Raw genomic sequence first — 13,573 nt, 5'->3', positions numbered from 1 at the left:
CGCCCCCTGGCAGTGGTGGGGGGAGCAGGGCCGGTGCACCCCCCCCCCCCACAACCCCACACCACACAGCTGAGCCCCCACAGCCGCCTTCCAGTGCTGGTTTATTGGGGAGCAGCAGGGGGGCACCCCGGGAGCAGCTGCCCCCCCCCCCCCACTCAGGATCGGTCCTTGGTCTGCCGGCGGATGAGCTCGGCGTAGAGACCCCCCCGTCGCACCAGCTCCTCGTGGGTCCCCGCCTGCGGGGACAATGGAGACGGTGTCACCCATGTGGCTGCCCGTGTGTCCCCCCCCTTTCCCCTCACCCCCCCCCCCCCGGTGCTGCCCACCTCGGCCACCCGGCCCTGCGCCAGCACCACGATGAGGTCCGCGCCCCGGATGGTGCTGAGGCGGTGGGCGATGAGCAGGACGGTGCGGCCCGAGACGGCGCGGTCCAACGCCTCCTGCACCACCCGCTCCGCCTGCGCGTCCAGCGCGCTCGTGGCCTCGTCCAGGATCAGCACGGGGGGGTCCTTCAGCAGGGCCCGGGCGATGGCGATGCGCTGCTTCTGACCCCCCGACAGCGTCGCGCCGCGCTCGCCTGGCGGGGACAACCGCGGGGATGCCGGTGCCGCCCCAGCTTGGGGAGACCCCCCCCACCGCGAGGATGGGAGCCGAGGGGCGCAGCTGTGTTCCCCCCCCCCCCCCCCCCGAATACCAGCGCCAAACGACATCCATGCCGCGGGAAGCCCGGCGCAGCCGCCGCTCCCTCCCGGCACAGCCTCGTGCCGGCGGTGACGGGCAGCCAGACTTGGGCTTCGTGCTTCTCCGCCTGTCCCGTGGGGCGGCTGCGTGGGTTCGGGGGTCCCCGCCCGCCTGCCCCACTCTGTGGCACATACCCACGACGGTGCCGTAGCCCTCGGGGAAGCTGCGGATGAAGCCGTCGGCGTTGGCGAGCTGGGCCGCGGCGTACACCTCGGCGTCGGAGGCTCCCGGCTTCCCGAAGCGGATGTTCTCCAGGATGGTTGTTCCGAAGAGCACCGGCTCCTGCGGCAGTGTCCGGCCCCTCAGCGCCGAGCCCCGGACAGGGTCACCTCCCCCCCTGTCCCCTGGGGGGTTCCCACCCGGCGCCTGGGGGAAGCGCCCCACGGCAGCCCCCAACCTGGCCGATGAAGCCGATGACGTGCCCCCGCAGCCAGGAGGGGTCCAGGGAGGAGATGTCGTGGCCGTCCAGGGTGATGCTGCCCTGCGTGGGCTCGTAGAACCGCTCCAGCAGCGCCGCCACCGTCGATTTCCCTGCGGAGGGGGGACCCCCTCAAGCCCCGCCACGCCCCCCGGCTGCGCGCCCCCCTGGGGCCCCCCAGCTCCAGCACCACGGGAGGCACGGGGGCCGGTTCCCAGTGCAACTGGGCTCACCGGGCAGAGGGCTGGGGCGCAGGAGGGTGCGCCCAGGGAGTGGAGAGGGTGTCCCCTGCGCTGGGGGTGCAGGGAGGGCTGTGGGTCCCGGGGGGGGCCAGTACCTCCTCCGGATGGTCCCACGATGGCCACGGTCTTGCAGGGGGGCAGGGTGAGGCTGAAGTCCCGCAGGACCAGGTAGCCCGGGCGGGTGGGGTAGCTGCAGGGAGAGGAGCGGGGGGGGGGCTGTGGGAGCACGGTGCCGGCCCCCCAGCCTGCGGGGTGGCTCAAGGGGAGGGGGCTGGTGCAGCTCACCTGAAGGAGACGTGGTGGAAGGCGATGTGGCCGAGCAGGGAGTGGCTGGGGATGGAGCCCCCCCCCCGCAGCGCCACGCTGGGCTCCAGCGCCAGCAACTCAAAGACGCGGGCGCCGGCGCTCAGACCTCGCACCACCTGCGAGGGGGACACAGCAGTGGGAGCACCCCCCAGCCCCTGCCCCCCAGCTCCAGCGGGAGCCCCCCACCCCACCTACCTGCCCAAGCAGGATGGAGATGTTGGCCATGGACCTGCGGGGCGCAAGGGGAGAGGCCGAGCTCAGGGCTGTGCCCCGGGCAGGATGTGGCTCACCGGGGCCCCGGGGATGCGCCGCGCCGGGCCCTGCCCTGACCTTTGCACCGTCTGCGAGGCCACCAGGAAGGACATGAGGTCGCCCGGCGAGAGCTCATCCCCGGCCATCATGGAGCCGCCCACGAAGATGGTCCCCAGGACGATGCCTGCGGGGCCGGGGGGGTGCAGGTGAGACCCGGAGGGGGGTCCTGCCCCACGGCACCACCGGGTCCTGCCCCCCAGATGCCCGCTCACCGTTGAGCGCCAGGTTGGAGAGCCCCTGGAAGGCGGCGATGCCCAGCCCCAGCCGCTCGTTCAGCCAGCCGGCGCGGTCCACCTCGGCGCAGTACAGCCTGCGGGCAGGGAGGGGGCTGACACCCCTCAGCCCCCCCCGCTGGGAGAGACACCCCCCCCCCCCGCAGCTGCCCCCCTTACCCTGCCTGCCGGTCCTCCATGGCGAAGGCGCGCACGGTCCGGACATTGCCCAGCACCTCGTCTGCCACCCCCGTGGCTTTAGCCACCTGCGGGGAGAGGGATGGAGGGGGGGGGGGGGGGCCACACAGGACACCCCCTGCTCTGGCGCTGGGGGGTGGTGGGGTCCCTTGGAGGGGGTGGGGGGGGTTACCTGCTCCTGCGCCTGGCGGGAGAAGCTGCGGAGGACGGCGCCGATGAGGGCCCCGGCGCCCACCAACACGGGCAGCGCCACGAGCAGCAGCCCCGTCAGCTTGGGCGAGAGCAGGTAGAGCGAGACGAAGCAGCCCACCGTCTGCGTGCCGCTGCGCAGGCCCTGGCGGGGGGCACGGGTGGGTGCTGGGGGCCAGGGGGGGTCTCGGGGGGGGGGAGCCGGTGCTGGCGGTTGCCGGCCTCACCTGGGAGATGGCCAGCTTGAAGGAGGACTTGAATTCCTGGATGTCGGCCGTCAGCCGGTTCACCAGCTGCCCCGTCCGGTTGGCGTCGAAGAACGCCACGTCCTGCCTGCCCGGAGAGGGGGGGGGGAGCGGTGGTGGGCTGGGGGGGTGTGTCGCCCCCCCCCCCGCCGCGCACCCCATCCCTCTCACCGCCCCGCGGGGTGTTTTACCGGAGCAGGGAGACGAAGAGCGCCTTGCGCATGCTGCCCGCTACCTGCTCCCCGACCCGCGCCAGCAGCGCGATGTACCCGAAAGTCAGCAGCCCCTGCGGAGGAGAGGGGCTCGGCAGGGTGGGGGGCAGCCCCGCCGGGACCCCCCCCACCCGGCTCGGGGTGCCAGCACCCACCTGCAGGCAGTAGACGGCGAGCAGGCGCAGGGCCGGGCGCCGCGCTTCCCGCAGGTAGCCGGCGAGGTGGCCGCGGGCGCAGCGGGCCACCACGTTCACCAGCTGCCCCAGCAGCACCGGGATGTGGATGTTGAGCAGGGCTGCGCCCAGCGCCAGCTGCGGGGACGGGGGGTGTCACACCAGGGCACGGGGGGTGTCACAGCAGGGCACGGGGACGGCAGGGGGGTGTCACAGCAGGGCACGGGGAGTGTCACAGCAGGGCACGGGGACGGCAGGGGGGTGTCACACCAGGGCACGGGGACGGCGGGTGTGTGTCACAGCAGGGCACGGGGACGGGGGATGTCACAGCAGGGCACGGGGACAGGGGGTGTCACAGCAGGGCACGGGGACAGGGGGTGTCACAGCAGGGCACGGGGACAGGGGGTGTGTGTCACAGCAGGGCACGGGGGGTGTCACAGCAGGGCACGGGGACGGGGGGTGTCACACCAGGGCACGGGGACAGCGGGTGTGTGTCACACCAGGGCACGGGGACGGGGGGTGTGTGTCACACCAGGGCACGGGGACGGGGGGTGTCACACCAGGGCACGGGGACGGGGGGTGTCACACCAGGGCACGGGGACGGCGGGTGTGTGTCACACCAGGGCACGGGGACAGCGGGTGTCACACCAGGGCACGGGGGGTGTCACAGCAGGGCACGGGGATGGGGGGTGTCACAGCAGGGCACGGCGGGTGTCACAGCAGGGCACGGGGACAGCGGGTGTGTGTCACACCAGGGCACGGGGACGGCGGGTGTCACACCAGGGCACGGGGACGGCGGGTGTGTGTCACACCAGGGCACGGGGACGGCGGGTGTCTGTCACAGCAGGGCACGGGGACAGGGGGTGTGTGTCACACCAGGGCACGGGGACGGCGGGTTTGTGTCACAACCAGGGCATGGGGATGGGGGGTGTCACACCAGGGCACGGGGACGGCGGGTGTCTGTCACACCAGGGCACGGGGACGGGGGGTGTCTGTCACAGCAGGGCACGGGGACAGGGGGTGTGTGTCACACCAGGGCACGGGGACGGCGGGTTTGTGTCACAACCAGGGCATGGGGATGGGGGGTGTCACACCAGGGCACGGGGACGGCAGGTGTCACAGTGTCACAGCAGGGCACGGGGACGGCGGGTGTCACAGCAGGGCACGGGGACGGCGGGTGTGTGTCACACCAGGGCACGGGGACGGCGGGTGTGTGTCACACCAGGGCACGGGGACAGGACAACGGGGGGGACCGCGGCCGCCTGCCCGCCCCTGCTCACCACGACGGCCGCCGAGAGGGCCAGGAGCTGGGGCCGCAGGAAGGTCCAGAGCGCCGGCCAGTCGAAGGTGGGCTCCGGCCGGGGCTGCGCGGGGTCGGGGGGGCCGGGGGGGCCGGGGGGGCCGGGGGGGCCGGTGACCGCCTGGCAGCGTGCGGCCGTGCCCAGCAAGCCCAGGGCCACGCAGCCCGCGGCCGGGCCGGCCAGGAGCAGGCAGCGCAGGGCTGGCGCGGGGGGGCCGGGGGGGGGGCGAGGGGGGCCAGCGAGCCCCAGGCGCCCCCCCCCATACCTGAAACTGGGGAGAGGGGTGAGTGGGGGGGGGTGGGAGCTGGCGAGGGCTGTGTGTGTCCCCCCCCCCCCCAGGCACGGCCGGTCTCCCCAGGCCGCCCTGGGCTGTCCCGGGGTGGGGGACACCCTCGCTCCCCCTCCCGCCGTGCCCGGTGTCCCTGCTCCCGGACACGCCCCCCACCCAAGCGCCAGCACCCTCCCGCTCGGCCCCCCCCCCCCCCCCGCAGCGTCTGGGACCCCGACCCCCGCCCCGCTGCCCCGAGGTGTCCGCGTACCCCTGCACCCCCCCCGGGAGCCCCAACGCCCGCCCCCCGCGCACCCTTGACCCCCCCGACCCCCGGGGACGCAGAGTCCGGGCTCGCCCCTCCCCAGCGCCCACCGCCCCCCCCAGGGCCGGGGCTCCCCGGTACCTGCGCCCCGGGGCGGGGGGCGGCCGCAGCGCAGCGGGCACCGAGCGGAGCCCGGACCGAGCACCGAGACCCCGCAGCAACAGCAGCAGCATGGCGGCACCGGGGCGGCACCGGGCGGCACCGGGGCGGCACCGGGGCGGCACCGGGGCGGCACCGGGGCGGCACCGGGCGGGACCGGGGCGGCACCGGGGCGGGACCGGAGCGGGCAGGGGAGGGCAGGGGCGGGACCGAGGTGGGACCGGGGTGGAACCGGAGTGGAACAGGGGCGGGCAGGGGCTGTACCGGGGTGGAACCGGGGCGGTACCGGGCCGGGCAGGGGCTGTACCGGGGTGGAACTGAGGCGGTACCGGGGAGGGCAGGGGAGGGCAAGGGCTCCGGGGTGGTACCGGGGCGGGCAGGGGCGGGCAGGGGCTGTACCGGGGCGGTACCGAGGCGGGCAGGGGCGGGCAGGGGTTGTACCGGGGTGGAACCGGGGTGGTACCGGGGCGGGCAGGGGCGGTCAGGGGCTGTACCGGGGCGGAACCGGGGCGGTACCGGGGTGGGCAGGGGCTGTACCGGGGTGGAACTGAGGCGGTACCGGGGAGGGCAGGGGAGGGCAAGGGCTCCGGGGTGGTACCGGGGCGGGCAGGGGCGGGCAGGGGTTGTACCGGGGTGGAACCGGGGTGGTACCGGGGCGGGCAGGGGCGGTCAGGGGCTGTACCGGGGTGGAACCGGGGTGGTACCGGGGCGGACAGGGGCGGTCAGGGGCTGTACCGGGGCGGAACCGGGGCGGTACCGGGGTGGGCAGGGGCGGGCAGGGGTTGTACCGGGGCGGTACCGGGGCGGGCAGGGGCTGTACCGGGGCGGGCAGGGGCGGTCAGGGGTTGTACCGGGGCGGTACCGGGGCGGGCAGGGGCTGTACCGGGGCGGTACCGGCCGCGGCGGGAGGAGCCCCAGCACCGCGGCCCGGGCCCTGCGCCGGCTCCGACCCGCCCCGGCCCTGCGCTGGCCCCTCGACCCCCCCCGGACGCCGCGCCCCACCACCCCCCCCCGGGCCCCGCACCCCCGTCCCTCCCCGCACCCTCCGCCAGCACCCGGGGCCCCTCGCTGCTCCCCGGGCCCCGCTCCGGGAACCCGGGCCCTGCACCCCCTCTGTGTGTGTCACCCCCCCCCCGGCCTCGCACCCCCGGACCCCGCACCGGGACCCCGCGCCGGGCCCGCCTTGCCCGCGCTCGGACCGCGGTCCCCACGGCGGGGGACCCCCCCGGGACCCGCGCCCGCCCCCCCGGTGCCGGTCCCGGTGCGGCCATGGCCGGCGGCGGGACACAGTCCCGGTGCCGGGGCGGGCTGCGGGGCCAGGTGAGAGCCCGGTACCGGGGACACGGGGACCGGGCCGGCACCGAGCACCAGGTGAGCTGGGACGGGGGTAACGGGGGGGGCAGCGGGGGACGGGGGGCACCGGGAGATGGGGGACGCGGGAGCGGCCGCCCCTGGCATGGCCCCAGGCAGTCACGGTGCCCCCGGTGCGGGGTCACCCCACTCCTTCCTGGGGTCCCCCGTCCCGGGACGCCGCACTCCAGACCCCCCCCCCCCATGCCGTGGGACATGGGGACACGGGGCTGCCGGTGCCCGCGCGTGACGGGAGTGTCCCCACGGGAGTGTCCCCACGGAGTGGCCGTGTCCCCGCAGGGTGTGTGTCACCGCGCTGCTCTTGGGGTACGTGTCACCGCGGGGTGCAGGTCGCCGTAGGGCTGTCACTCTGCCACGCGTCCCCACCGAGGCGTGTGCGTCCCTGCAGGGTCGGGGGGGTCCCCTCCATCTGACACTGGGGCACGCGTGCCCTCGCAGGGGTCACCAGGGGTACGCCCCCACGGGTGCCCACGTCCCCTGGGGCTGTGCCGGGGCGTGCGGGGCACCGGCTGCCCTGCCCTGCCACGGGGGTCCCCTCGCCGGCCCTTGGCCCCCCCCTGGCTGTTTACACCACCCGGGCTATTTTCGGGTGCCCGGGCCCCGCGGGTATTTTTGGCCACCCGGTGTGGGGCACGTGGGGGGAAGGGCTGCGCCGGCGTCACCAGCCGGGACACCCGATCCCGGGGGACACGGTGGCTCTGTCCCCAACGGGGAGTTGCACAAGGCCGGGGGTCAGCGCAGGGACGGCGTGTCCGGCGGTGGCCCGTGTCTCTGCCGGCCGCGTCCCTCCTGCTGAATCACCGCCCCGGGGCCCGGGGCTCCCCCGTGCCCGCGGCCTGGCCACACCGGCCCCGGCGCCGTGAGTCAGGCCCCGGCAGCGGGGTGGGGCTGGGGAGCATCACCTGTGGCCACCAGCCCAGCCGGCCACTGGCCCTGGCCACGGGAGGGGACGCTGGTGACGTGCGGGGCTGCGGGAGCGCTGACCGGCGGCGGTAAGGGGAGGGCGGCGGGGGACGGACGAGGGGGGTCCTGTCCTGCCCTGCCCTGGGGGTGGGTGTCCCGTCCTGCCCTGAGAGCCCAGGGGTCCCATCCGGCCCCGGGGCAGCGGGGGTCCTGTGCTTCCCCAAGGGGTTGAGGGTCCCATCCTGCCCCAAGGGTCTGGGGGTCTCCTCCTTCCCCATGGCCTGGGGGTGCTGCCCTTTCACGGGGGAGTGGGGGTCCCTTCCTGCCCTAAGGGGTTGAAGAGTCCCAACCTGCCCCAGGGGAATTAGGGTCTCCTGTCCTTCCCTAAGGATCTGAGGGTCCCATCCTGCCGTGAGAGTCCAGGGGTCTTGTACTTCCCCAGGGGGTGGGGGTCCCGTCCTGCCATGAGTAGAGGGGGGGTTCCTGCCCTGAGAGTCCAGAGGTCTCATCCTGATTTGAGTGTCCAGGGGTCCTGTCCTGACCTGGCGGGTTGAGGGTCCCATCCTGCCTCGAGGGTCCAAGGGTCCTGTCCTTCCCCAGGGGGGGAATGGGGGTCCTGTCCTGACCCCGGGGGGTTGAGGGTCCCATCCTGCCCCAAGCATCCAGGGGTCCCCTCCTTCCCCAGGGGCCGGGGGGTGCTGCCCTTTCCCGGGAGGGTTGGGGGTCCCATCCTGCTCCAAAGTCTCTCCCTCATGGCTGGGGGTCCCCAGGGCATTAATAGGCCACGGGGGCTCAGGAGCTGGCCCTGAGCTCAGTCCCGACCCCCTGGCTTGGGGCTGTTCGCTGCCCCAGGGGGGGCTCCGTGGGGAGGGGGTCCATGGGGAATGGGGTCCATGGGGAACGGGGTCCACTCCACTGGGATTGTGGGGGGTCAGCGCAGCATGGCCCGAGGGGGGATGTGGGGTGAAGCGGGGTCTCTGCCGGGCTGGGCAGGGGTCTCTCCCCGGGGCGCTGGCGGTGATCCAGCCGGTGGGACGGGACGTGGTCGTGGCCGTGGCCGTGACCGTGGCCAGCTCAGGCCGCCCGAATTTGGGGCACGCGGGCGGTGCTGCGTGACCTCGCCGGCATTTCCGGCTCCCGGCCGCGGGGCAAACAGCTCAGCCCGGCTCGCCCCGGCACGGCACGGCATCCCCGTGCCCCGCGGCCGGGCTCTGGCTGCCCCACGGCCCATGGGGCTGGCGGGGTGGGGGGGGCGGGCTCCGTGCCCCCAGGCACCCCCCATTGCCAGGGTCTGTGCCGGGCGGGGGTCCCTGGGCCGCGGCGGCGGGTGCCGACTGGGCGTCCCTGGCAGGCGGCACGGCGGGCGATGGCGGCGCAGGGGGAGTACCGGCGGCTGGAGGACTTCGAGGAGGACTCACCCCCCGGCGAGGAGGAGCTGCTGGTGCACGTCACCGAGGGGCTGCAAGGTAGCGGTGGTGCAGTCCCTGCTTGGGGGGGGACGACACATGCACACACACCGAGCTGCTGGGGGGGCACTGCTGCCCTGGGGGTGGGGGGGGTCACAGTGGGCAATCGGGGGGTCGTGGCCTCCCCGTGGGGCTCGATCGGAGGGGAGGGACGGCAGCCTGGGGGGGGGGGGGGGGGGCACCACAGCCCTCCAACCGGTCACAAGCCGGGGGGGCTGTGGGTGCGAGGGTGGGGGGCGGGCGGTGCCGTGGCCCCCGCTGAGCCCGGCGCTGTTTTTCTCTCCTCGCCAGACTCCTGGCACCACATCAAGAACCTGGATAATTTCTTCACCAAGATATCCTTGCAGGGCCCCTGCCTGGCCGCTGCCCAGCCCTGCCCGTCGCCGGCACCGCGGCGGGGGGGCGGGGGGACCCCGGTGCCGGGGGGTGGGGTGGGGGGGTGGGGGGCACGGGGGGATCCGTCGCTGTGGGCACACGCTCCTTAACGCGCCCCGAACATCTACCACTTCCACCAGAAGAACGGCTTCGCCTGCATGATGCTCTCCGACGTCTTTGAGCTGGTGTAAGTGCTGGCGGGACGGCCGTGCCGTGCCCGGCGGCCACGGGGTGAGGGTCCCCGCTGACACCCCCCCCCCCACCATCACATCCCCCCCCAGGCAGTTCCTGTTCGTCGTCACCTTCTCCACCTTCCTCCTGTGCTGCGTGGAGTACGACGTCCTCTTCGCCAACCGCCCGCTCAACCACAGCCACGCCGGCGGGGGGGCCCCCGACCGCGGCAAGGTGACGCTGCCCGACGCCGTCCTGCCCGCCCCGCAGTGCGCCCGGAGGTGAGCGCCGCCCGCACGCCCGCCCGGGGGGCCCCAGCACTGCCGGGACCCCCCCTGACCCGCGTCCCCCCCCCCCCCCCAGGATCCGGGCCAGCGGCTGGATCATCTTCCTGCTGGTGATGGCAGCCGTCTTCTGGCTGTACCGGCTGGTGAAGGTGCTCTGCAGCCTGCTGAGCTACTGGGAGATCCGCACCTTCTACATCAAAGCGCTCAACATCCCGGCGGTGAGCGGGACCGCGGGGAGGGGGCTGGCGGGGCCGGCTGTGCCGTGCCGGGCCGTGCCGAGCCGCGCTGAGCCGCGCCGCGCCGGCGTCCGTCGGCGCGTTGTTGGTTGCAGGAGGGGCTGTGCAACTACAGCTGGCAGGAGGTGCAGGCGCGGCTGATCTCGCTGCAGCGCCGGCAGCAGATGTGCGTGCACAAGCGGGAGCTGACGGAGCTGGACATCTACCACCGCATCCTGCGCTTCAAGAACTACACGGTGGCCATGGTCAACAAGTCGCTGCTGCCCGTCCGCTTCCGCCTGCCGCTGCTGGGGCCCGTCGTCTTCCTCACCCAGGGCCTCAAGTACAACCTGGAGCTGCTTCTCTTCTGGGGCCCCGGCTCCCTCTTCCAGAACAAGTGGAGCCTGCGGCCGCAGTGCAAGCGGGCGGGCGCCCGGCGGGAGCTGGCCCAGCGCCTGGCCCGTGCCATGGTGCTGCTGGGGCTGGCCAACCTCCTGCTCTGCCCCTGCGTGCTGGTCTGGCAGCTCCTCTACGCCTTCTTCAGCTACGCCGAGGTGATCAAGCGGGAGCCGGGCAGCCTGGGCGCCCGCCGCTGGTCGCTCTACGGCCGCCACTACCTGCGCCACTTCAACGAGCTCAACCACGAGCTGCAGGCGCGGCTGAGCCGCGGCTACAAGCCGGCCACCAAGTACATGAACTCCTTCACCAGCCCGCTGCTCACCGTGCTGGCCAAGAACGTCGGCTTCTTCGCCGGCTCCATCCTGGCCGTGCTCATCGTCCTGACCGTCTACGACGAGGACGTGCTGACGGTGCAGCACATCCTCACCGCCATCACGCTGCTGGGGCTGGTGGTCACCGTGGCCAGGTGGGTGCGCCGGGCTGTGCCGGCGGCGGGCACGGGGGGCGGCGGGGCGGCCGGGCGGGCAGTGGGACGCCTGCACCCCCCGCCCGCAGGTCCTTCATCCCCGACGAGCACACGGTGTGGTGCCCGGAGCAGCTGCTGCAGCGCGTCCTGGCCCACGTCCACTACATGCCCGACCACTGGCAGGGCAACGCCAGCCGCTCGGAGACGCGCGGCGAGATGGCGCAGCTCTTCCAGTACAAGGCGGTGAGCGCGGGCAGGGCCGGGCAGGCGGCGGGGCCCCCCCCGCTCCCCTGGGACCCCCTGACACCCCAGTCGCCCGCAGGTCTTCATCCTGGAGGAGCTGCTGAGCCCCATCCTCACCCCCCTCATCCTCATCTTCGCCCTGCCCGCCCGCGCCCTGGACATCGTTGACTTCTTCCGCAACTTCACGGTGGAGGTGGTGGGGGTGGGCGACATCTGCTCCTTCGCCCAGCTCGACGTCCGCAACCACGGCAATCCCCAGGTTTGGGGGGGGGGGTGTCCCAGGGGTGGGGGGGGTGTCCCTGGCACAGCGTCCCCGCTCACCCCCCCTGCCCCGCAGTGGCTGTCGGCCGGGCAGACGGAGGCCTCCGTGTACCAGCAAGCGGAGAACGGGAAGACGGAGCTGTCGCTGATGCACTTCGCCATCACCAACCCGCGCTGGCAGCCGCCGCCGCCGAGCGAGCTCTTCCTCAGCCAGCTGAAGGAGAAGGTGCAGCAGGACGCGGCCGCCGCGCCGCCCGCCCAGCACATCCTGGCCGAGGGGCCGCTGGGCACCTCCCTGCTCTCCGACGACTCGGCGGCGGCGGTGAGCGGGGCGGGACGAAGGGGGGGTTCGGGGTGGCTCCGTTTGGGGGGGCGGGGGTTACCCTGACGCGTGTCCCCGCAGCCCGATGGCTTGCTGGCCAGCGTCCTGGCGCGGCCCATCCTCTCGGCCAGCGGGCTGGTGTCCCGGGACCGGCGCTTCGCCCAGCCCTGCAGCACCGCCAGCGCTGCCGCCAGCGTCCTGGCCTCCCTGGCATCCCCCCTGCCCGGGCGGGCGCGCGGCCCCCCCGCCGACAGCCCCGACGGCCCCAGCGACCGCCGGCTCCCGGAGGAGAGGTCCTGCTGGCGGGGAGGGCTCTGCACCCCCTCCCGGGGCTGGTGCTGGGGGGCGGTGGAGGGTGGGCACGGGGAGGGGGTGTGGTGGCGGGGATGGGGGGTGGGCACAGGGAGGGGGCGTCGTGGCAGGGACAGGGCTGCGGGGTGGGCGCGGGGAGGGGGCATCGTGGCAGGGCTGGGGCTGGGGGGTGGGCGCGGGGAGGGGGCGTCGTGGCAGGGCTGGGGCTGGGGGGTGGGCGCGGGGAGGGGGCGTCGTGGCCAAGCCAGGGGGTGGGCGCGGGGAGGGGGTGTCATGGTGGGGCCGGGGGGTGGGCGCGGGGAGGGGGCGTCGTGGCCAAGCCGGGGGTGTGGGCGCGGGGAGGGGGTGTTGTGGCGGGGCTGGGGGGTGGGCGCGGGGAGGGGGCGTCGTGGCCAAGCCGGGGGGTGGGCGCGGGGAGGGGGTGTTGTGGCGGGGCTGGGGGGTGGGCGCGGGGAGGGGGTGTCGTGGCGGGGCCGGGGGGTGGGCGCGGGGAGGGGGTGCTCACCGGCTCTGCCCGCAGCCTGCTCCTGAGCGAGTCGCGGCTGCGCAGCCTGAGCCGCTCGGCGCTGCTCTCCGAGGTGGCCTCGGCCGAGATGAGCCTCCATGCCATCTACCTGCACGAGGTGCGTCCCCCCCGCCGGCCCCCCTGCCCGCAGCACCCCCGGGACGTGGGTCCTGGCCCCCCAAGAGCATCGCTGGGTGCAGCTGTGCCCGTCCGGGTGCTCTGCCCTCGCCCCCTGCCCCCCGCCACCCCCACGGGTCTTGCCTGGCCCTGGCACCTGGTCCCCAGCCCAGCGTCCCCAGTCCCCTGCCAGGCTGACCCCTCTGCTCTCTGTTCTGCTGTGTGACCCCCCCCCCCCGCCTCATTTTGACCGGGGACCCCATGGCTGCTGCCAGACTGGGTGTTGGGGGGGGTGGGTCACCACAGCCGTGTCCCCCCTCCTGCCACCCCTTTGGGGACAGGGGTGGTGACTTGCCCTGGGAGCCTGTCCTGGGTTGAGTGAGTGGCGGGTTTTTTTAGTGGCAGGGGAGGGGGCTATAGGGGCTCTATAGGGGGGCCCTATCTCAGCCCAAACCAGGACAGAGCCCCCCTCCCTGCTGCCCCATGGGGAGGCAGCTTGCCACAATGGGGGGCTCTGACCACCGTGGTGGGGGGGGGCCTCTGCTCTGACGGGGGGCTCTGACCACCCCTCCCACCCTTCCAGCTCCACCAGCAGCAGCAGCAGCAGCAGGGCCCCGGGCCCCAGGCCGTGGGGGTGTGGGTGGCTGCGGGGGCACCCAAACCGCCCACCGTGACCACAGGTGAGCACCGCCCTGGGGGTCCCAGGGACGCCCTGTCCCCCACGGGGCTGAGCCCGGAGACGGGGCAGCTGCGGGGTCCTGGGGGCTGGGATCCCCCCCTGGGCTGGGGCTGTGGGACTGGGGTGGCTCTGACCCCCCCCTGCACCCCAGGCTCGGCTGCCAGGGCCTCGCAGGCTCAGCACCGGGAGATGCCGCTGGGCGGCTGGGCCGAGGAAGAGGAGGAGGAGGAAGAGGAGGAA

The 13,573-nt window shown here is 74.6% G+C and overlaps 2 protein-coding genes across 3 annotated transcripts; one reads left to right on the top strand and one right to left on the bottom strand.

Annotated features, from left to right (window-relative positions):
• Nucleotides 1–84: 84 nt before the first annotated feature.
• On the bottom strand, nucleotides 85–5,324 carry ABCB8 (ATP binding cassette subfamily B member 8). 2 transcript variants are annotated; one of them, XM_042802110.1, is made up of 16 exons: nucleotides 5,224–5,324; nucleotides 4,529–4,820; nucleotides 3,231–3,386; nucleotides 3,055–3,149; nucleotides 2,846–2,984; nucleotides 2,602–2,763; nucleotides 2,412–2,497; nucleotides 2,232–2,329; nucleotides 2,038–2,143; nucleotides 1,903–1,936; nucleotides 1,687–1,823; nucleotides 1,497–1,591; nucleotides 1,139–1,272; nucleotides 876–1,023; nucleotides 327–577; nucleotides 85–236 (listed from the first exon to the last, which is right to left on the bottom strand). In XM_042802110.1, the coding sequence occupies exons 1-16, from the start codon at nucleotides 5,313–5,315 to the stop codon at nucleotides 156–158; spliced, it is 2,106 nt and encodes a 701-aa protein (XP_042658044.1). In that variant the 5' UTR covers nucleotides 5,316–5,324; the 3' UTR covers nucleotides 85–155. The 2 variants fall into 2 exon arrangements, with proteins under 2 accessions (XP_042658044.1, XP_042658045.1); XM_042802111.1 differs by having other exon boundaries at nucleotides 2,846–2,951.
• An 809-nt stretch (nucleotides 5,325–6,133) lies between these two features.
• ATG9B (autophagy related 9B) lies at nucleotides 6,134–13,573 on the top strand (the record flags this gene model as incomplete). Its single annotated transcript, XM_042802184.1, has 14 exons — nucleotides 6,134–6,612; nucleotides 8,867–8,981; nucleotides 9,273–9,316; nucleotides 9,479–9,543; nucleotides 9,638–9,808; nucleotides 9,891–10,032; nucleotides 10,146–10,894; nucleotides 10,984–11,137; nucleotides 11,217–11,396; nucleotides 11,475–11,720; nucleotides 11,802–12,013; nucleotides 12,553–12,655; nucleotides 13,238–13,334; nucleotides 13,485–13,573. Coding segments are annotated over exons 1-14 (2,469 nt in total), but the record flags the coding sequence as incomplete, so codon positions are not given.

The sequence above is a fragment of the Tyto alba genome, unplaced genomic scaffold (assembly GCF_018691265.1).
Source record: "Tyto alba isolate M040663 unplaced genomic scaffold, T.alba_DEE_v4.0 Super-Scaffold_38, whole genome shotgun sequence".
NCBI lineage: Eukaryota > Metazoa > Chordata > Aves > Strigiformes > Tytonidae > Tyto > Tyto alba.
This window is presented reverse-complemented; position numbering and strand designations above follow the sequence as displayed.

What these genes read in the sequence shown, in the direction of transcription:
- ABCB8 (XM_042802110.1), bottom strand. Translation starts at nt 5,315, where the DNA reads ATGCTGCTGCTGTTGCTGCGGGGTCTCGGTGCTCGGTCCGGGCTCCGC. An exon ending in CCCTCTCGGCGGCCGTCGTG is followed by an intron (nt 3,387 to 4,528) that starts GTGAGCAGGGGC and finishes CCGTCCCCGCAG; the next exon opens with CTGGCGCTGGGCGCAGCCCT. An exon ending in TCGCCGTCTACTGCCTGCAG is followed by an intron (nt 3,150 to 3,230) that starts GTGGGTGCTGGC and finishes TCTCCTCCGCAG; the next exon opens with GGGCTGCTGACTTTCGGGTA.